The 23,596-nt window shown below is 36.7% G+C and overlaps 2 protein-coding genes across 2 annotated transcripts; one reads left to right on the top strand and one right to left on the bottom strand.

Moving 5' to 3' along the window:
- Window positions 1–1,877: 1,877 nt before the first annotated feature.
- On the bottom strand, window positions 1,878–11,192 carry LOC121379922 (UPF0489 protein C5orf22 homolog). Its single transcript, XM_041508604.1, has 5 exons — window positions 10,668–11,192; window positions 9,419–9,480; window positions 7,786–7,911; window positions 6,940–7,169; window positions 1,878–5,187 (listed from the first exon to the last, which is right to left on the bottom strand). Exons 1-5 carry the CDS (start codon window positions 10,915–10,917, stop codon window positions 4,299–4,301), a joined length of 1,557 nt encoding a protein of 518 aa, XP_041364538.1. The 5' UTR covers window positions 10,918–11,192; the 3' UTR covers window positions 1,878–4,298.
- Window positions 11,193–12,910: 1,718 nt separating this feature from the next.
- On the top strand, window positions 12,911–22,587 carry LOC121379713 (probable flavin-containing monoamine oxidase A). Its single transcript, XM_041508363.1, has 11 exons — window positions 12,911–13,031; window positions 14,778–14,865; window positions 15,562–15,736; window positions 17,070–17,181; window positions 17,862–18,019; window positions 18,284–18,373; window positions 19,067–19,154; window positions 20,360–20,460; window positions 20,899–21,078; window positions 21,689–21,876; window positions 22,287–22,587. Exons 1-11 carry the CDS (start codon window positions 12,911–12,913, stop codon window positions 22,579–22,581), a joined length of 1,596 nt encoding a protein of 531 aa, XP_041364297.1. The 3' UTR covers window positions 22,582–22,587.
- The last annotated feature ends 1,009 nt before the right edge of the window (window positions 22,588–23,596 follow it).

Here is a 23,596-nt window from a genome sequence, read left to right as displayed (position 1 = left end):
CACACACAAAAAATGGGTCTGCTAAGGGGATTCAATCCTACAACCTAAGCAAGAGCTCTACCAACTGAGTTAAATCCCACACCATGACATATTGATTACACTATTTATATACATATATATATATACATATATATACATATATACATATACATATACACATACATATACACATACACATACACATACACACACATATATATATATATATAGACATACATATAGACATATACATAGACATATACATATATATATATATACATATATATACATATATATACACATATATACACACACACACACACACACGTATATATATATATATAGAGAGAGAAAAAAAAGAGAGAGAGATGATTAAAAATATACAGTACGTCCTGTTTAAATTATTACATATTTTAACCTTTTCATCCAAGAGTGACAGGACATATTGTAATGCATGTTGTTTCACCATTTGGTTCCCCCCTCCCCCGCAAAAAAAAATAAAGAACAAAAAATAGGTTCCAAAATGACAGCAAAGGGCAAGAGTTAATGAATAATGGGTGTGTACTAAATTAACATGGATGGAAATTTTAATTTATGTACAAACAAATTTCAGCAAAAAAACAACCAATGCACTTTTATTCCCACCTTATAAGTTCTATAAAACTATCCATGAACAAGCATTCATATTTCATCTTAATGTCAAAAACAAAATGTATAAATAACAAACAAAACATTCACATTATTATCTTTGTGATGAGGCTGATAAACAAAGTCAACATGATTATACATGTACCTACAAAATGACATAAATGTAATATTTCAAACTTTGGAGTAAATAAAGAACATATCAAACAATCCTTATGTTAAGTAATCACTGAACTGTTATCGTCACCATAGTAATATTACAATGAAAGTGGCAAAATAACACCATATACATGTACTAATTTAGAATGGGTAATCAGTTTACAGGTACAGTCTTGTGCATAAACATGTAGCAAAATAATGGCAAGAGTATATAGTGCACTTCACTAATAATGGTAATACATATCACAATGCTGTGTTTTGGAATTAATACTTAAACCAGGCCCTAATCTGGCCGGCGAAAGTAAAAGTTTTGTCACCAAAAGTCGCAGTTATTAGAGCTGGGGGGTATACCACATATACTATTCAGTATTGGTATCAGGTCAAAGCCAAGTTACCATATCAAGCAAATATCAAAATACCGAAAACAATTTATTAAAAAATATTTCCAGCCATTTAATAAAGCACCAACAATCTATCTGACGAACACAAAATGGCTGAAAAGAAGAGAGATGAGAGGCTTGTGTATGGAATTTAATTTTATATTAGATGAAATTAGCGGGCGAGACTTAACTCGAGCGTGCATTTAAGGCCAAAAATACTGCTCAATATTTGTATCGGTATCAGTATTGGTATTGTATAAATACTGAATATCATAGCAATACCGACGTAAATCACCCCAAAAATACTGATGCCGATATCAAACCTAAAATTTCAATACCACCCAGCTCTAGCAGTTATCTGCTGTAGTGAGAAGCCTTAAGTGACCGTAATATTTTGAATCTAATTTTATTTAAAAAACAAAAATCACACAACTGATGTCAAGATACCAACTTGTTTAGCTCACTTAACACCTTTTCGGTCCATGGTTTTAGTTTGGCACCATGTCGCGCTAGTAGCAGGGACTAGTCCAGTGTTGTTTAGTCCTTGGCCAGATTTACTTCAGTAATGCCAGAAAATACAAATTATTACTTTAATTTTCTTGTAACATTAATTATCAGTTAATACATATAGAATACTGAACGAGCTTGCCTGTCATACTATTTTTATGAAACGAGTGAACAGTTATGAGTTTCATAAAAATGGTATGATAGGCAAGCTCGTTTAATATTTTATTTATTACAAACCAACTGCAAACAAACCACAATGCAGAAGTAAGCAGATATCGAGACCTACTACACATTATTTTTCTATGAATTGGGTCAGCAAGTGATCTACGTCATACGTAAACTTTAACAACGTCACAATGAGCAACGAGACATCATCAAAGTAGTTTAGATTTTATCGCGAATCTTACATTAATTGTCAGTTAATGAGGTGTTCAAATTCACAGTAATGACTAAATTATTGATCGGACTAGCAACGACTGAGATGAGTGAATAGGATTGACTAGATGTGATGCTGACATTTTGTACATAGCGCCGTAATAAAAAAAAAAGGAAAAAAAAGTAGCAGTTTGACGACACATCATCATTTCGGCTTTGTATGCAATAGGTCCAGATTTCTTAATGTTACACTTTTAAACTACACTATTTTGTACAAACACGGTTAGATACGTTAATAATATCTGAACAAAACATTCTCCACACTGTGATAGCAATTTTGCACTTAATGTTTACTTGTGTTTGTAAACTGTACAGGATGAGTCATGCACCCAGTTTATTTTATTGCAGGGACATGCAACATGACATTCAAATAAAATTTAAAAAAATACTGCGCTAGTTTGCTCATGCCAATATTGCACTAGTTAGATATTGAGTAATTGTTATGACATGAGTAATATCTTAACACTGGTGTGTAATAAATACATGTTTTTAATGAAAATATTCAATCACTGAACTTGTGATCAAATTTTATTACCCGAAGTAGTAGTATATTATAACGAAATATAATGAACAGTGTATAATTTGTAATGTTTCCAAATTAGCATGGAACATGACAAAACACTAAGAAATAATACTGATAAATGTTAATTTGCCTATTTTAATCACAAGTCATTTCTACTTTCTCAATTCTAGATTAGGGTCTGCTTCTAATGTAAAACAAATTCCCTTTTACAACATTAATTGATTTCTATGGTTACAATGGTACAAATGGCAGTTCAAAAATACAACTTACTTACTTATAAATATTTGAAATGCCTATATATCCAATTAAGGTTCAAGTACATTGTCCTAGGGACACAGTCCAGCAACCTGGATTGCCTCTCCAGGACAGAAAGGGAGTTAATGTTAAGACAAAAGGTGCAATAGCTTTATTTGGTTAATCGATAAAATTAGTGGGTGTACTTTCTAATGAAAATAAGTTTATCATTGTTGTTCTAAAGTTTTAAATTTGAAGACAATTTTGACAGTCCCTTCAAATAAAAATGGAACTGACACGTACAGGCCTTTGAAAATTGCACAAACGATTATTTCACTCACGTACTGTTCTCACAAATCTAGTTTTGCCTAAACCATTTTTCGTTCTCACAAAAAAAAAATAAAGACATTTAAAAATATTTTACACCATCATTTATCACTGTGTTAACATAATCATATACTTGTAATGGGTTATGCAAATTGAAATGGGTGATCTGAAAAATAATTGCGCAACCCATATTTGGGTTAGCTTACGCAAACTTTCAATTCCCAAAGGCCGGCATGTAGACCAATTTTGATGCCACGATTTAAACAGGAATAACATGCCCATCCATGGACCTACAGGTTATGGTGTTATATGGTGTGACAGCTTGATTGTTTTCAAGAATAAATGAATTGGTGAATGGAGAACAAAAATATATATATATATAATATAAACTGAAACCGTTTCGCTCCTAGCTGTACACACGGATATTCATCTCATTGCATTTTTAAAACTAAATTAAATTAAATTAAAATTAAATTTATTTTATAAAAACAAAAAACAAACTGATGTAAACATTCACATTTCATCTAGTTCTGTCATTAAAACCAGTTTTTAAATTGTTTAAACATGTATTGAGATGAACATCTTCAAATTAACATTTATACCTAAAATGATTTTCTGAAACATTCATACAAATTTTATTTTTAGTTTCATATAAATGAAACAAGTTGTTCTTTTTTATCAGATTACTAACAGAAGAGGATAATGCTACAGATATTCAACCCCTGCAATTCAGAAAATGTCCATGGCCAAAAAACATGCCATGGGGAAAAAATGTAATATAGTCAAACAGCAAAAAAACATGCCATGAGGAAAAAATGTAATATAGTCAACAGCAAAAAAACATGCCATGAGGAAAAAATGTAATATAGTCAACAGCAAAAAAACATGCCATGAGGGAAAAATGTAATATAGTCAACAGCTAAAAAGTGCAGTGAAGAATGAAAAACTCCATGGCATTGGTAATGCAAAAAACATGCTGTGGAAAATAAATGTAATAGACTCAACAACCAAAAAAGTGCCGTGGAGAATGAAAACCTCTACGGCATTGTCGATTGTCGTGGGCAATTGCAGGGGGTTGGATATTTGCCATAATTTGTGTTGCGGTAATTCTAGTGATGCCGCCGTGGCCAGCCACGTTTTCCTCCCAGCAGATGTTTGTCATAATACACCGTCGCCCAGTGTATGTCTGAAAATGACTCATGCAGGACTTTGAGAATATCGCCTTCTATTTTATGGAAATAGCTACGTGGGGTATAATCGTCTCGTACTGACCTACATATTGTCACCATGTGCGGAGTAAACGACCCAGAATGCAACAGTGAGTGAAGGGTTTTAGTCCTCTCCTGAATCTCTTTCGGTGTCGGAGAGTGGTAAAGGACGATGGTTTCGTTGGGAAGATTCGACCCATGACACAAGCGTAAACCATCCGACGACTCGATGAATGACGTCACGGCCGTCTCCAGACACACACCAATCTCCGACAACACCTTCAGCTGTGGCGTTGTGAAAGTCGTTAAATGCTGGACTAAGGTCTGAACCATCAATCCGTTCATGAGGTCGTGTTTTCCCTGGCACAACATCCCTGTGGCGTGTTCTTTGTAAACACTGTCCAGCAGGTCGGGAATCATTCCTACAAGTGCATTGTGTAGATTTAAGCCTGTACACTGTTTCTGGAAATGCGAGTTCCCACAATGTGATTTCATTTCAAGAATGATCTCGATTATCGTGTGGAAGAAGTCGTCGGCAGCCGTTTCCTGTATCACAGTGACCGGACAGAATAAATACTGGATTCGACTGGAAAGCTTGTTCACCATATCAAGGGTGATGTTAGCATCCTCGAGTGTCTGGAGAACAGTTTCACAGCCGTAGTAGTCCTCGTCTATATCAAGGATCACATTGTCCTTGGCAGTTAGCCAATTTCCTTCATTCAACAGTTCAATGGCCTTCGTTTCTGAAACACCTTCTACCAAGCCCGAGAATATCAGACCACAGTCTGTTCTGTGTAATAAAAATATAATAAATAAATAAATATAATACCACATACAATCAAACACATAAAAGCTTTAAAATATTTTGGTCCCCTACCAGTCTAAATACTATAGCTTTTCCCTGCATCTGTCTGCGCCCAATAATTTTCCAGACTTTTTTTAATCAATTGCCTTATGATATAGAGTAACAGATCCAAGTTTCATGGGGAACGACTCATTTTTGACATAATTATGGCCCTTAAACTTGGGGAAACCCAACTGAATGGATATAAAATAGTTATGGTTGTTTGTTGTTGCCTAACAGTGTGACATCAAAGCCTATAGTGAAGCACTGATTATAACATCACTGGCCTCGGTGGCATCGTGGTTAGGTCATCGGGCTACAGGCTTGTAGGTACTGGGTTCGGATCCCAGTCGAGGCATGGGATTTTTAATCCAGATATCGACTTCAAACCCTGAGTGAGTGCTCTGCAAGGCTCAGTGGGTAGGTGTAAACCACTTGCACCGACCAGTGATCCATAACTGGTTCAACTAAGGCCATGGTTTATGCTATCCTGCCTGTGGGAAGCGCAAATAAAAGATCTCTTGCTGACTGTCGTAAAAGAGTAGTCTATGTGGCGACAGCAGGTTTCCTCTAAAAAAAACCAGTGTCAGAATGACCATATGTTTGACGTCCAATAGCCGACGATAAGATAAAAAATCAATGTGCTCTAGTGGCGTCGTTAAATAAAACAAACTTTTTTTTATAATGATGTCAAAACATATTTAGGGGAAGAAAACTTTTTTTTCCCCAAGTAAGATAATTTTTCTTTCCCCACTTCTCTCGGCCCATATGGGTTTGTTTCTTTGTTTTGTTTAATGACACCACTAGAGCACATTGATTTATTAAACACTGGCTATTGGATGTCAAACATTTGGTAATTTTGACATATAATCGCAGAGAGGAAACCTACTAAATGTTTTCATTAGTAGCAATGGATGTTTTACCAGTCGTGGTGCACTGGCTGGAACAAGAAATAACCCAATGGGCCCACTGACGGGGATCGATCCCAGACCGAACGTGAGCGCTTTATCACTGGGCTACGTCCCACTCCTCCCCATATGGGTTATAACAGGCTTTCTAGATTATGGTTGCCCCACTCCCATGGCTAGTGATATTCAGTACTGGGCTAGTAAATAACTACTATCGCCATGCCTGATGGTGAGTGAAAAAAAGGTCAAATACTGCATTTAAGTGTATTTTGTAAATATAGATATCCTGCCCCCCGCACCCACACCCCTCAAATCTAAGGTTTTTTAAGCTCTATATCCTTCTTTAGGTGACATATCTGATTTTATTATCCACATACATTGTAGCTCAAGATATTATGGGAAATATAACCAGTATTACCCACGTGTCATAATGATTTCACGTGTACTTCATTTTGTGAAGCGACATCATAACAATGCGGCTTCCCCAGTGTAAACGCTTATCAAAATGACGTCATTTCATCTTCTCTTTTTAGTGATGTTTGAAACATTTTGACATGGCCCTATAGCTTGTTATTCATGAAATACAATAATCCTAACACCTGTTGCATAAAATCAGTACGATACACAAGCTCATATAATAATCTCTATATTAATAAAATTGTGTTTGCTTAAAGTAGGGCTAGTGAATTTTTAATTATGGTTAGTAACTTTTCTCAAAACACTGATCTCATGGCTAGTGGATGTTTATCACAATTCTCGAAGCCCTGAAGTTATAATATAAAAACTCTACCTGTTTATCGGAACCGACATGTAGTCGTCCTTGACAGGATCCTGCCTCACACAGAAACTGTCACTGCTGTTGAAGTGAGACTTGACACAGCCACACAGTCTGGTGGATCCGTTTCCCGCGAAGATACCGGCCTCCATGTCGAAGGCCTCGTGAGCCGATGCGTGGTTCTGCTCGTCCCAGGACGGCCACACCCAGATGTACCGGTTAATCAGCTTTCCCAGCCCTGCAGCCTGGAAAACAAAATTACTTGGTCAATAAAAGAGAGAAGATACAGGATACCTCTTTCAGAAAGCCCATTAGGCTATTTCTCATTCCAGTCAGTGCACCATGACTGATATATCAAAAGGTTGTGGTATGTGCTATCCTGTCTATGGGATGGTGCATATAAAAGATCCCTTGCTACTCATGGAAAAATGTAGGTTTCCTCTCTTGTTACAGTAAAACCAGCATTAACATGCACAATTAATCAAATACAACATAATTATTCCCTAAACAGCCATAGTTTGAAGTGTGCCGAGGTGTCATTAAACATTATATCATTTTGCTTTCCTACAAGTTACTATGTTAAAGTTCCTGTACAACAAAAGTTAAAGTTTGTTTTGTTTAACAAATTGATTAATTAATCATCAGCTATCGGATGTCAAACATTTGGTAATTCTGACACAGTCATCAGAGGAAACCCGCTACATTTTTTCCTAATGCAGCAAGGGATCTTTTATGTGCACTTTCCCACAGACAGGAAAGCATATACCATGGCCTTTGACCAGTTACGGTGCACTGGTTGGAATGAGAGGAAAAAACAATCAGTTAAATGGATCTGATGTACCAAATACATATACTACTTACAGCAATGAAGACATCATTCCGCTGCATCATATTAAAGACTTCTTCTCTGGATTTCGGCCGTCTGAAGAGAGGGATGATGTCAAGAAACAGTGGGGTTGCTGCATCAGAATGGCCATCAATATGGAACTGAAATGTAACAGAGTGAATGAATGAATGAATGAATGAATGAATGAACACTGTAACAACCAATAAAACAGTTTATCAACTCAATGGGTAGGTGTGAGACCACTACACCGACTTCTCTTTCACTAACCATTAACCCACTGTACTGGACAGTCAGTCCAGATAGCTCATGGGTTTATGCCCAGGACAGCATGCTTAAAACTTAAATGGAGCATGAAAATAAGTATGAATGAATTAATGAATGAATGAAATGTTTTATTTAACAACGCACTCAACACATTTATTTACAGTTATATGGCATCGGACATATGGTTAAGGACCACACAGGTATTGAGAGAGGAAACCCACTGTCGTCAATTCATGGACTACTCTTTTCGATTAGCAGCAAGGGATCTTTTATATACACTATCCCACAGACAAGATATTACATACTACGGCCTTTGTTGCATCAGTTGTGGAGCACTGGCTGGAACGAGAAATAGCCTAACGGGTCCACTGACGGGGATCGATCCCAGACCGACCGCGCATCAAGCGAACGCTTTACCACTGGGCTACGTCCTGTCCAGAATGAATGAATGAATGAATGTAGGAACACTGTAACAAACAATAAAATACAAATGTAACAACATGTTACTACCCTCAGTGATATTAGCAATCATACAATGTATAACACTGTTTCCAATTTCATGTTGGCAGTGGGTGGGTTTTTTTTTTTACCTACCAAAGCCCAAGTATGAACAAAAAAAACAATGTTTATTTTTAAAATCACACATGGGGCATGTTCACTACTGTTTTAATGGTTATACAAGACTAACCGCTTCTGGATTGTCAGAATAGCTGTGAAGAGTTCCCCCCACCCCTCAACGTCTGTGTGGGGAAACAAAAGGTATAAAATAATGCCAATGTATTGATAATTGTTGTTTTCATAAATCTTTTCAGCATTAAATAGAGTTGGGTGGTATTAACATTTCATGTTCAGTAATGGTATCGTTATCGGTATTTGGGGGACAATTTACTTCAGTATCGGTGCAGTATTCAGTATTGACAAAAACCCAGGACCTATACCAATATCGAGCAGGGTTGGGATGGGTTGGGGTTTTGGGGTTGTTGTTTTTTTGTTGTTGTTTTTTAGGGGGGCTCTATAAACGCATGCTTGCATAATGTTTATATTATTTGGCAATCCAGTATCAGCACGTTGTTCATGTGACAAGTTGACATGTTGGATTTTCTGTGTTAAATTTCCTCCAACTTTTATTGGAAATGCCCTCACTCTTGTCAGCCTGTTTGTGTTAGTGTAATGTCATCAGTTATATTTTTATAGTCTTTTATTTAATGGCAAGAATATTTTTCAATAATGAAATTTCTGTATTTTCAGATTTGCTAGGACCGGTAAATTGGTACTGACACAATACCGACACCCGAACGGTATATACGGTATACCGCCCAGCTGAAGCAAAAAGTTTTGGATGTAAATAAACAAATATGGGTATTAATAAGTTTGTGTAATTACCAGAGTATTTCCTTCCTTAGGAATGAGTCCCTTTTCTGCTGAACCAAACCAGTACCGTAATACTGAAAACAAAAATTACATGCATTATTACAGCAGAATATAAAATTTAAATGTTCACGCATATAGGCCTACAACCAGTGATGGATTTAAGGAGAGCTATCTGGGGAAGGGGGGGGGGGGGGGGTAGATCTCATTCCATGTGTCCAATAAATCTAGGATCATTTATCGACACAAACTACAAACAGCCTGGCAAATATTTTTTTTATGAGTGTAGCTGCACCAATCACCCCTAAAATATGGATCCAGATCTGCTCCTGTTGTATATAGTTAAAACAAATTCAGCTAAATGTTGCTACATGAATTTATCATCCATTAAAGGCTTTTGTAGGAGATATTGCTGGCACTATAATTTGTGATATCTCCTGCAATATCTCTGCAGGAAATATTGCTTCTTATAATCTTGATTGGTCAAATTTTAATCACAAGACAATGTTTTGTTACGTCACTGTGTTTGTTTCAGCGCTAAACCTACCATTAGTGATGTCACGCCACTGCCATTCTGCTAGTTAACGAGTCTACCGCTGACATTCAACCCACATTACTGACATTGTTTACAACTGTCAATGAAAATGATAATGGATAATAAAAAGAGGGGAGCTGAGTATACGGCGTGACTGTATATTCTAGCACATAGGCTGTGTGTGTGTGTGTGTGGCAGGGTGGGTGGGTGATTTTTGCCCAAATTAAACAAAAATGCCCAAATCTGGATAACCATGTTTATTCATATTTGCATTAATACCAGACAGATAAATAGGCATTTTACATGGATTACAATTGATACAGATAAATAGGCATTTTACATGGATTACAATTGATACAGATAAATAGGCATTTTACATGGATTACAATTGATACAGATAAATAGGCATTTTACATGGATTACAATTGATATTAGAGTAGAATATGGAAATACATGATAAAAATGTTTCATGCCAGATCATTTTGCATGAATGTCTTATAATTTTTGCCCGTATGTGAAGATTTACTACAACACTGGGGAGGGCAGTTTCCCACATCCCCCCCCCCCCCCCCCCCCCCCCCGCACCTCATGTGCTTATATGTACACATTGATATTCTAACAAACAAAAATTAATATGGAAGTAAACATTCTTAAAAAGATGTCAGCATTTTACAATAGACCTACAAAGCCAGTAATGTTGCTTTAATAAATAAAATAAAAATAATAAACCTTCATGGTGTTCTTCCACAACAAATACTGGAATAGACCCAATGTTGTCAGACTTGAGTTCTTCATGATGGCGAACTTTTAACAGTTCAAGATCAGCACCCATTGACTGCTGTATGTCATCCTCCCTCTCGTTGGAAAATGACAAAACTTGCTCGGGGAGTTTGTGAAAGAATACAGAACTCAAATGAACCAGCCATACTAGTGCACATACAGTCAAAACTGTAACGGCATGGCGAATACGGAACCTCATCGCGGTTGGAAAACAACAAGAGAATGCATTTCACCAGTCCACGTGCAAAGCATTCGACAGGGGCCTAAAAGGCTACATCAAAGAAACGCCCATGCATGAATTGCTATTTTCTATTTTATACGCATCACAGCGAACGACCAATGTTGTTCACTCGCAAAACCACATTTCGATTACTTCTTACTATAAGACCAATGTGTATTAATGATTTGTCACATTCTTACGAAACAGACAAGAATAGAACGTGCAAAAAGTGAAATTAACGGGATATATTTTGTTTTTCGATACATTTGGTAGATCAGTTAGAGTTATCTTTCTTGAATTGAGTGTATTCGGTAATTTTCGGCAGATTACGGATATTTCCGAGTTAGACTCTTAGCGATAAAAAAAAAATCTCCTATATGGTAGTATGATAAAACTGAAAGTCGGGTATAGAGGATATTTCATGTTTTTTTGTCAAATAGGATTTATATCTTATCGAGTGAAGTTTGAAATCATCTCTCACGAGTCGCGCTTGCGCGACGAGTGTGCTATGATTGCAAACTTCACGAGATGATATATAAATCATAATTGACAAAAAACCCATGACATTTTCTATTTATTATATAACTTTTGGCAATTTACCTTTATTTTTAAAATGCCAGCAGCAAAATAGATCCGGCTTTCTTACAGTGAAGATAACACTTTCTACATTGACATTTTAGAGTGAAATAGTGAAATTTTCACTCTAAAATGTGTTATCATCACTGAGTGACTGATAACACTTTTATTTCACCGATATTTTAAGATATTTCACTAAATGTTATATAATAATATATGTAATATAAACAAGAGGCTGATATGAGAACTGTGATCCATGTTATTGAAACTTCTCAGTTCGCAGAGCGGTGCTGGTGCTAAACATCCTTGTTCTTCTCATCCACAATCGTGCACAGATACTTGCCAGCAAAATATATCTACTCCTGAGTGCTGTCATTGTAATATGATTCCGACTCATAAAGCCTCTTTAACTACTAAAATTAGATAATAAATATTTTGTTCTTGTTTAGAATGCCAGTGTCTGCAGATGCAGTGTGTTTTCAGACATTTTAATATTTGTAGTAGCATAAACGTCTGAATAATTTATTCATATTAGCATTACTGCCAAACAGCTATATATAGAGAAGCAAACGAATCGACACACATTTTTTACACGAAGTACCAGTAGCGGATCCAGGGGGGTCCAGGGGTCCGGACCCCTCCCCCCCTTTTGAAAACTGACCATAACCTTTAAGGGGAAACGTGATTATATTAACTGTTCTGTGTAAAAGGAGAGATCATTCATCACATCTGGACCCCCCACCCTCCTTTCAGAAATCCTGTATCCGCGCCTGAGTACAACTAATACTGTGAGTGGAATGATGCTAACCCTTGCACTTATTACTGCTGAAAGGCTAGCAGGAGCGGCAAGGGGTGGGGGGGGGGCAAGCCAAAAAATCCGGGAAAAAAATATAGAAACATAAAGAAAATGTTCTTCTTAACCGTTTAAGGAATTTTAGACTATTAGGAACTCAGTTGCCCCCCCTCCCCCCCCCCCCCCAAAAGAAAATCATTAAAAAAATCCTAGCTACGGCCCTGGAATGTTGCCATCGTTTCAAGTTGCCCGAATTGGAAGATTTGCTCTAGTACCGGGGATAACACATTGCTTAGATACATAAGAACCATTACAACTTTAGCTTATCATTTTAACACAAAGCAATATTCTTCAATAATTTCCAAGATCGTGAAAAAAAAAAATATCACAAGGCGCAGATTTCGCAATCTGCAGGATGACTGCTGGAGTAGCTGGTCACCTGACAAGATAAAACAGAAGTATAAACAAGGGAAGGATAAAACGGTCACATAGTCTAGAAGATGACCTTTTTCTGATATATCTGGACCTCGGTACAGAAGTAGTTGTGGATAACATCACTGACTATAGTATTAACTAACTAACGTGAACAACAAAACACATGAAATGAGTGAAGAGGAACTTTTTGATGCAATTGTTGTTGGCGCGGGAATATCTGGTTTGACGGCTGCCTATCATTTAAAACAGCGGGATCCCAATATTCGAATTCTTGTCCTAGAAGCTAAAGGTATAACCGCATGGGCTTTTCTAAACATACAAAACAGACATATAAATTACTACTGAAATAGTATATTAAAACGCTGGTAGTTTTTTCTTTCATCTAGGCCTATTTAGCCTCCGCACTGCAATCAATTAGGCCTAATCATTAATTAATGTAATTAGTACATGACATTTTCTGCCTGAATGCATGGTACCTGAGAAACATCCCTGTCCCAGCTATGATAACTTTGCTAAGTTCGGGTATTTAGAGTCAGCTTCCTTTAAACGTTGTCTTCATTCCTTGAACGAGACGTAGCCCAGTGGTAAAGCGCACGCTTGATACGCGGTCGGTTTGGGATCGATTCTCGTCAGTGGGCCCATTGGCTATTTCTCGCTCCAGTCAGTGCACCACGACTGGTACATCAAAGGCCGTGGTATGTGCTATCCTGTCGATGGGGTGGTGCATGTAAAAGATCCTTTGTTGCTAATCGAAAAGAGTAGCCCATGAAGTGGCGACAGCGGGTTTCCTCTTTCAATATCTGTGTGGTCCTTAACCATATGTCTGACGCCATATAACCGTAAATAAAATGTGTTGAGTGCGTCGTTAAATAAAATATTTCCTTCTTCTCTTTTTGTCTATGGGGTGGTGCATATAAAAGATCCTTTGCTGCTAATTGAAAATAGTAGCCCATGAAGTGGCGACAGCGGGTTTCCTCTCTCAATATCTGTGTAGTCCTTAACCATATGTCCGACGCCATATAACCGTGACTAAAATGTGTTGAGTGCGTCGTTAAATAAAAAAAAATTATTTCTTCCTTTCAACCCTTGAACCCCAGCGTGTCCAGTTTCTCATTGTGATATCTGGGTATGGTGATATCATCATTGGTTTCCGTAAGAATGGCTAATACAGTACAATCATACGCATCTACAAGATAAAGTATCTGATTAAAACAGAAACACGGAACAACGGATGACATGAGGCGGGATATAGCCTATAGTCCGTCCCACAGGGAACGCCTTTTTGGTTTTTTTCATTCTATGAGATCTACTAAATTGTACAAGTTATTTATTTCAGAGCCGATTGATTTGTAATTGCACACAAAAACAGTAGGCCTACTTTTTATGTTATTGCCAAAACATTTTACTTTTTTCTCACGTCAAACCAAACTGAAATTATTTTAAAAAAACACAAAAAAAAACCCCACAACAACAAACAAACAAAAACACCATTTTAATAGAATGATGGGGATGGACTATAGTTGTAAAACGCTCGAGGTTAGTCTAGGATCGATCTCCATCAGTGGGCTCATTGGGTTATTTCTCGTTCCAGCCAGTGCACCGCGACTGGTATATAAAAGGTTGTGGAATGTGTTTGTGGGATGGTGTATATAGAAGATCCTTTGTTACTAATGGAAAAATATAGCACGTTTCCTCTCCAAGATTTATATGTCAGAATGACCAAATGTTTGACATCCAATAGCCTATAATTAATAAAATCAATATGCTCTAGTGGTGTCGTTAAACAGAACAAACTTTAACTTTGAATAACCTTTCCCACAAACACTAAATAGTGGGTGTCATCAAAGTTCAGTTTTCAGAAACATTTTGTGATATATCAAATTTAAGCACTCATCAACCCTTTCTAGGTAACCGACAAGAGGAATGCTTCATTGTGGTCGAGAATTATGTCAGTATGTAGTAATAGGCTGACAATAAATTCAGAATTAAATAATTGCCATTAGTTATGATTAGATACTGATTATATTTATTGTAGATCGTGTAGGCGGCAGAACACACACCGTCTCCATCAAGTCGGCTAATGGCGCCGATGTGTGGGACCTGGGAGGCCAGTGGGTCAGCAAGTAAGGATTATTTTGATTTAGCATACCACACATCACACTGAAGAATTAATAGCATATACTCAAATTTTTAATTTATGTTTTATTTTTAAGAGATAGTTTAACATGACGACAATTTATATATATATATATATATATATATTTATATATATATATACATAATGGCGCAAGTAATCGCATTCAAAAGAACATATTCAGCGTTACCTACCACCATCATCTGCACCATCGCAAATGACATTGAACAATTCCACTGTTCAAAAAAAAAAAAATACTTGAACACATGTGACAGATATTGGAAACAGATATCTCGGTGGTTATTAAAGTGATCGTTAAAGCGACCACATTGATTACTAAATTACAGCAAACGTCACCAACAACGGTTAACTAAAATACGGTATAATTTTAACCGAATAATGTAAAAAGCACAGTTAACATCCAGGCGCCTGTGCAGGGGGAGGGTTTTGGGTTCGATATCGCACCTCCCCTGCTCAAGCATTTTTTTTTCAATACATTTTCCAGGGCAACATGTTTCGACCCCCTTATGAACTTCGCTAGCGACAGTGAAAACCCCACCCCTGTTCAGATTCCTGCACACGCGTCTAACATCCTTTTTAAACATAATACCCAAACGAAAACTGAACATACATTTAGCATGTAGTATTACTAGTAAGTATAGTAAAGTGTAAATTATATTTCCAGATCCCAACCACACATCATGTCCCTGTTACACGAGCTGAACCTGGAGACCTACACACAATTCACTGAGGGCATAAAGTTCATGCAACTGGGCGACCACAAGATTCGAACCTACGACGCCGACATTCCGTCTCTGTCGATGTTAGCCTTATTTGATCTCCACAGATTCATGTCACGGGTAAGAAGCTGTTGTTATGTCCCCGAGTGAGTTATTAGCCCCATTGCAATGTAAATATTTAATACAAAACTGTCACACATTGAGAAGTTTTTGTGGATGACCCGATTACCGAGGTTTTAAAGGGATACATACTGGTTTCAACCCGTGAAAATTAACACTAGTTTAGTTAATGTACAAACCTGAAACACATTTGGATAAAGTTACAGCTGAGTGAAACATGAGCCTGTGACTTTGAAATGGTGAAATACCGTCTGAAAATGCACTAAAACTCGACTCCATAACTGTTACTTCTCAGAAGCACGTGCGTTTTTAAAAATATGAGAAATGCCTTTTGTGATATTAAAAACACCAGGATGACCAAAGACATTTCGAATGTATGGACATTGATAATCTAAACCATAAAATCTAAGTAGAGTATGATTTCAGTTATCAAAAACGGCTATAATAGTCCAAAATATACCTTAGTGTTTAAAATCTAGGGTATGTCCATTTAAGGTCGCAGTCTGTCAAATGTCATGTGAATAGGCTCTTTGTGTTTTTAAATATTGTAAAAGACACTTTATATTACACAACCAGTATGGAGAAAAGAACAACTCCAAATATGTAATTTTACACTATACGCATGCATAATATTAATGGCGTAGCCAGCATGAGGCAGTCGAGTCGCTTGCCTCGTCTGGAATTTCCACAGATTTGTTTTTCCCATGACACTGATATTTATTTTACAGGTCTGGGTTTTCCTCGGCGTTTTTTCCTCTTTGGCTACGCCTCAGAATATTGTTTAACTTTTAATTAACAATAATTTGTGTATCAAGGATCATATACTAGTAATTCATTGTATGTCGTATATAAAGTATTCGAAATTCATTCATTTTAAATCATGTTCGTGTAGCACAGGTAACAGTGTTTTTAAAATGTCGTCCCTCTATAAGCGAACTACAGCTAGGTTCTTCACCTGTAATATTTTGATAATCAATGAAAATTCGCAAAGCTTCCCCTTTAATCAATTATTATGGAATATAAACTTAAATGTTCATTTACATTCTTTATATGTTAAGTTTTTATCTTTGTCCTGTTCAACTTTCAATAGAGACAATATGTCCATACTTATCTACTTTTCAATGTTTGTCCACTTTTAATTCCGAACGTAAATATAAACCCTGCCTTTTATCCCATATATCTTTCATGTGAATGGTCAACGGTGATTTTGGGGTTTTTTAATCTTCAGATTTTATAGATAACAAATTACGCATAATTGATATTAAAATGTTTAAACCAGTTATCGTAAATGCTATGTTAATTTGTGATCAGACTGTTTTTATTTCAATAACAGGTGGATAAAATGAGAAAATGTATAACTGCCGAAGATCCGTGGAAATGTAAGAATGCTAAAATATGGGATGCCATGACAGTTGAGACGTACAAAAACACTCTTTGGACTAAAGGTAAACAAGTTTGTATACTACCATTATGACTAACTTAGATTTTGTAACATTATGCTTGTTTTGTTGCGTTAATTTAATTATTATTTTTTGTTTTAATCCACTTGTTGGATAGTATAGGGACTACTATGAAGGAAGGAAATGTTTATTTACCGATGCACTCAACATATTTTATTTACGGTTATATGGCGTCGGACATATGGTTAAGGACCACACTGATATTGATAGAGGAAACCCGCTGTCGCCACTTCATGGGCTACTCTTTTCGATTTGCACCAATATATTTTTATATTCACCATCCCACAGACAGGGTAGTACATACCACTGCCTTTGATATATCAGTCGTGGTACATGGGCTGGAACGAGAAATAGCCCAATGGCCCCATCGACGGGGATCGATCCCAGACCGACTGCGCATCGAGCGAGCACTTTACCACTTGGCTACATCCCGCCCCTGGACTACTATGACTGCAATTTGTGGCTTGTCTGATTTGGTCCCGTACTTTGTACTATTAGGCACCAATATTATTCACAAGTACTACAGATGTGTTTCATCATTTTGAATAATGATATCAGTAGTTGTTGAGGGGCTTTTTAAAGGGTTTTTCTTAATACAAATTTTTTAATACATATTTATTTTAATGTTATTCTACTTTATTTTATCTACCTGTCTGTGTATTTAGGGGCGTCTGACACGATCGATGCCTGTGTGCGATGTTTGTTGGGAGCAGAGCCATCCCAAGTAAACTTCTTGTACTTTCTCACATATCTGAGCGCAGCTGGAGGTTTAAAACAGTTGGTCGAGGCAACAAAAAATACAGCACAGGAAATGAAAGTTAAGGTACAAGCAACATTATCAACGTACTAGTAAATGTTTTAAATATTAACAATCGCAGTAGCCCTTCTGCCCAACCCACCCTCTTATCTGTATATTTAGTCTAAACATATATATAAATTTAAATATGGTGCAGGTAAAAATATAATTGCTGATGGTGGATTTAAAACACTAATGGTATTTTTAATTATTAATTAAGTCTTAATTAATCAGGTTTATTAGTTAAATTATATATTATATGTATTTATCACAAAAACGTTTTTGTTTCAGGGTGGCACTCAACAAATATCACAAAAACTGGCAGCTATTATCGACGAGACTTCTGTTATCCTTAAAAGTCCAGTTGTGAATATTAAACAGGTACGAATAAAAAGCACTGTTGAAGTGTTTGTTGTCGAATTAGTGTCTCTAATACTAAATAGGTGGGGTGGGGATATTGGAGCATGAGGCTAAAAACTAAATATTTAATGTAAAATATGCACTTTACAGAGTAACAGTACTGTTATTGATTCGAAAACTGATTCATGAGTGCACGACACCACAACTCTATATATTTCATTGAGCTCTGTCATGTGCAAGTTTGGGGTTTCTAAACTAGTTTTGGGATGGCAGTCCTCCTACAGGCGGTGCAAGAGGGATGAAACATGTGACGGATCCCTAGAGTAGCGGTCCTCCCAGGGACGAGCACCTGATAGTCAACTACAGAAACAATCACGACCTTGCATAAAACATCCTTTCGACTCTGCCATGTGCAGATACGATTTTGATTATGCTATACAGTTTTGTAATTCAAAATTATATACTTTTGTTATTTAATGTTTTAAAGAGGAAAGCTCAAAGCAAAAAAAAAAGAAAAAGAAAGAAAAATCGGTTTTTTGTTTTGTTTTTTGTTTTATAACAATGCTAAGATGAAGAGAATATATATTCAAAAGGAACACCAAATGAGATCATATTTTTATTATAACAATAATTAAAGTATATAATCATTGTCGTTTTTGTACGATTCATACATATATAAATGGAAATCAATGACTGAACAAAAACTGATTGCAGGAATCTGATCGTGTGATTGTAACAACCACCGCGGGTGGAGTGTATCAGACTAAACGAGTAATCATCACAGTTCCTCCTAGCCTGCTAGGTAAGTATCGACCATGAACAAACCCCACCTCATTCACCAACAAAAATAGAGACCCCCCCCCCCCCCCAAACAAAAAAGAAAGAAAGGAAGAAAGAAAGAAAAAAGTCTTTACCAGAACAAATGAACTAAAAAAAAAGTCTTTACCAGAACATATAATTATCTGATTATTATTATGATGATGCTGATGAATTTAAACAATAGAATGTCATCCGCATTTTGTTTTAAATTTTATTGAGGCTATTTCTCGTTCCAGCCAGTGCACCACTACTGGTATATCAAAGGCCGTGGTATGTACTACCCTGTCTGTGGGATGGTGCATGTAAAAGATCCCTTGCTGCTAATTGAAAAGAGTAGCCCATGAAGTGGCGATAGCGGGTTTCCTTTCTCAATAACTGTGTGGTCCTTAACCATGTCTGACGCCATATAACCGAAAATAAAATGTGTTGAGTGCGTCGTTAAATAAAACGTTTCTTTCTTTCTTTTAAATTTAATTGAATAAACCATAGGTTTACACACTTCATGTTACAAACAAGTATATACTAGTATACTAAACTTCAAAAGAAACGCAACTTATTTTTATGGTTGGCTTGTAATTATACAGTAGCGGATCCGGGGGTGGGGGGTTTGGGGGTGGGGGTCCAGGTCCCCCCCCCCCTCTTGTAAATTCGAGCATGATGAGTTTAACTGTAAGAGGCGCGCTGTGTAAAAGGAGAGATGAGTCATCACATTTGGACGCCCCCCCCCCCCTTTTAGAAATCCTGCATCCGCGCCTGTTATAATATATTTACTTGATTACAAATGCTCAGATCTGTGAACCTGTAATTCTTCTGAATCTCGATACATGTCAATTCTTTCTTAACAAAAAAAAACCAAACTATACACATCCACTGGAAAAAACAGTGTGAGATTTGTGATATTATACAGCGATCAATTTGAATACATTTAACATATTTCTTGGTGATAACCTAGATGTCAAAGTCAAGCTGTCAGATGAAATTAATACCCGTGGTTCAAAAACGTATCCAGTTTAATTTACATACATATCATTCTAAGATAAATGGTATCTAAAAGCCACTCGTGTACTATTCCTTTATTTTCGTAAATTATATATTAATAACAATGACTTATCAAAATTCAGTTTTGATATATCCATCAATGTTTATCTTGAAAATGTATGTAATCTAATTTTGCTTATTTTACATCAGGAAAAATACAGTTTGAACCCCAGCTTCCGGTCTTTAAACAAGACTACGCACGAAGGATGCCACTTGGGAGCACCATCAAAATCATAGTAACATTTCAAACGGTATGTGGCTTAAACTAATAGCTGGGATACAAGTAAATTATATATGATCAAAATGACGATATCTTTTAAGATGTGCAAGTAATTATGTTTTCCCCATCTCTTGTCCAGAAAACGTCCCTTCTTAAAGGTTTAGTGGTGAAACAAACGTAAAATTCACACACACACACACACATACAAATAATAAAAAATAATAATTAATTTAACAAAATATGGGTGGTAAAAAAAAATGTATATCTTAAATTATAAACTATTAAGATCTTTTCATAAAAATTATTTAAGGATGGGTTTTTTTCGCATACATATTAAACGTCTATTTTTAATGCTGAGAATATTTTTTTTTCTTTAAAACAAACAATCCTATACATCCAACTTATTTCACAAAAAATGATGAAACAATTAATTCATTCCTTTCCAAAACCATTCACATCTTTTATCTAGGCATTTTGGCGGTCAAATGGTTGGTCGGGAGAAGTTGTAACAAGTGGTGGATCGAGTACAGTTGAACACTGCGACAGTGGTCCTCTCTGCATTGTCTACGACGCCACCTCTGCGAAAGAACAACCTGCACTAGTTGCCTTCATTTCAGCAAGACAAGCAGTGCAATGGTCACAATTAAACGTAAGTAAAACTCTTATCTTAAAACGTATTAAATTAAGTATAAATTATAATCAAGACACTACCTATGAAAGCAGTTTATTAATATAAAGCTGTTTTGGGGATTTTAACAATACATATATTTTTTAATGACTATCTGAGAACTTTAGCCAAATAATCATGAATATTAATGTGCATATGTAAGTTATTGTATGGTGGGGTGAGACAGTCCAGTGGTAAAAGCACTCGCTTGATGCGCACTCGGTCTGGGATCAATCCCTGTCGGTGGGCCCATTGGGCTATTTCTCGTTCTAGCCAGTGCACCACGATTGGTATATAAATGGTCACGGTATGTGCTATCCTGTCTGTGGGATGGTGCATATAAAAAGATCCCTTGCTACTAATGTAGCAGGTTTCCTCCCTAAGACTGTCAAACTTACCAAATGTTTCACATCCAATAGCCGATGGTTAATAAATCAATGTGCTCTAGTGGTGTCATTAAACAAACTTTATGTTATGGAGTTGGGGCATTTCTTAATTGTCGAGTACAATGGGGTTTTTTTTTGGGGGGGAGGTAATGAAAACCACATAAAACCTTCAATACAAACCAATTATTGTTCATTTTAATTTACAGGCTGATGAACGTAAACGAGGCGTTTTAGAGTCGCTGTCTCGTTTCTTTGGCCCGGAGGTGTTTACATATCTGGACTACATTGAAAAAGACTGGAGTCGGGAACCTTACAGCGAGGGTGGACCAGTCGGGGTGGCCACCACTGGGGCAATGCAGTATTTCTCCAGATCGCTCAGACAACCATTTGGAAAGTAAGTGAAGGAATTCTATGTTAATTTTTTTTTAAATAAAATAATGACATGCGAAACAGATAGAATGAAGAAAACATCATATATATTCCTATACGTATGTGTAAAGTGCATTGTTTGTGGATGCTTTCTGTTTTCTCAGAAATTGATGATGCGCCTATAAAGAGGTCTTTTATTCAGTCATAGTTAGTGGTCGTATCCTCCCATTTCTTTCCCAACCGTGGCACTCTTCCAGGGATCCTCTCTACTCCTGAACTATCAATTAAAATTAATGCTACATCAATGTACATGTCTCATGCTATTCAAAGGAGGAACCTCTCTGTCACTTATTACAGCCTAAGTTATAGCTAAATTATGTGGAAATTTATTGAGTCTTGTTTAGTCAACTAGTACTGTATTCTATTTGCTTCTAGGTTGCACTTCGCTGGAACCGAAACAGCAACAATGTGGTGTGGCTACATGGATGGTGCTGTGCAGTCTGGCATCAGGGCAGCAACTGAAGTTCTCAGATTGATCCGTCCAGATCTGGTCACACCAGAAGACTTGGATATTCTAAATACCCAACAAAAGGGTTGTAACAAGCCAGTGAAACACACAGGACATGGTAAAGTAGCAAAGTGTGTCCTGACCTTTAGCATTGTTGCAGCTGGGTTATTTCTTGTCACAAGGTTTAGCTGCATACACTCAAAACTGAAAAACATATCATAACCATCAGTTTATCCTAAGATTCTAAACATAGTCAAACCTGTCTTAAGCGGTCACACAAGGGAGTAGACAAAAGTGGCCGCTGAGTACAGGTTTCCACATATATAGTCTTTAAAACATTTCTTGTTGTTTCTTGTTTTACCATCTGTACTGCTAATCAACGGATGTGTGCTTCACAGTTGAATATAAATCAACTTTTGACATGTCCTCTCCTTCAGAAATAATGCAAATGGAATGTATTAAATTAACTGTTCTCAACAAGATTGTTTTTTTTCCATTTAATTATTTAATTCTTACTTCATGCAATGTATTGTCATAGTAAGTGGCCGCTTTTCTGGCGATTTGGGATCTGATTTAGGTAGCCGCTGGCCACGTTAGACAGGTGACAGCTTATTACAGGAGCATTTACATTATAAATAGTTTGGGAGGGAAAAAAGTGGCCACTTAAGGCAGCTGACCGCCGAGTACAGGTGGCTGCTAAGACAGGTTTGACTGTACTTTGTGTTGTCACAAGGTTTAGCTGCATCACTCAAAACTGAAAAACAATCAGTCTATCCTAAGGAAGGAAATGTTTTTATTTAACAACGCACTCAACACATTTTAATTACAGTTATATGGCATCGGACATATGGTCAAGGACCACACAAATATTAAGAGGAAACCTGCTGTCGCCACTTCATGGGCTACTCTTTTCAATTAGCAGCAAGGGATCTTTTATATGCACCATCCCACAGACAGGATAGTACATACCACAGCCTTTGATATACCAGTCCTGGTGCACTGGCTGGAGTGAGAATCTGTCCTAAGGATTCTTTAGAGTTTTAACATACTTTGTGCTTTCCAAGTGTGGCTTTTCTGAAGGTCACACACCACAATTACCATTTGTTTACATTTCAATGCAATTTCTAGGTCAGAATATATTCTTTGAAAAATGGGACAATGTGTAGATGGCTACATGACTCAGACTGCTATTTTTAGTAAGTACAATCATTTAATAAATACCATGCGAAAAAACAAT

The sequence above is a fragment of the Gigantopelta aegis genome, chromosome 8, assembly GCF_016097555.1.
Source record: "Gigantopelta aegis isolate Gae_Host chromosome 8, Gae_host_genome, whole genome shotgun sequence".
NCBI lineage: Eukaryota > Metazoa > Mollusca > Gastropoda > Neomphalida > Peltospiridae > Gigantopelta > Gigantopelta aegis.
Note: the sequence above shows the minus strand (reverse complement) of the source record. Positions and strands in the feature narration are given on the sequence as shown.

What these genes read in the sequence shown, in the direction of transcription:
- LOC121379922 (XM_041508604.1), bottom strand. Translation starts at nt 10,917, where the DNA reads ATGAGGTTCCGTATTCGCCATGCCGTTACAGTTTTGACTGTATGTGCA. An exon ending in CTAAGGAAGGAAATACTCTG is followed by an intron (nt 7,912 to 9,418) that starts GTAATTACACAA and finishes GTTACATTTCAG; the next exon opens with TTCCATATTGATGGCCATTC. An exon ending in GGAATGATGTCTTCATTGCT is followed by an intron (nt 7,170 to 7,785) that starts GTAAGTAGTATA and finishes TTTGTTTTCCAG; the next exon opens with GCTGCAGGGCTGGGAAAGCT.
- LOC121379713 (XM_041508363.1), top strand. Translation starts at nt 12,911, where the DNA reads ATGAGTGAAGAGGAACTTTTTGATGCAATTGTTGTTGGCGCGGGAATA. An exon ending in TCTTGTCCTAGAAGCTAAAG is followed by an intron (nt 13,032 to 14,777) that starts GTATAACCGCAT and finishes TATTTATTGTAG; the next exon opens with ATCGTGTAGGCGGCAGAACA. An exon ending in GGAGGCCAGTGGGTCAGCAA is followed by an intron (nt 14,866 to 15,561) that starts GTAAGGATTATT and finishes TTATATTTCCAG; the next exon opens with ATCCCAACCACACATCATGT.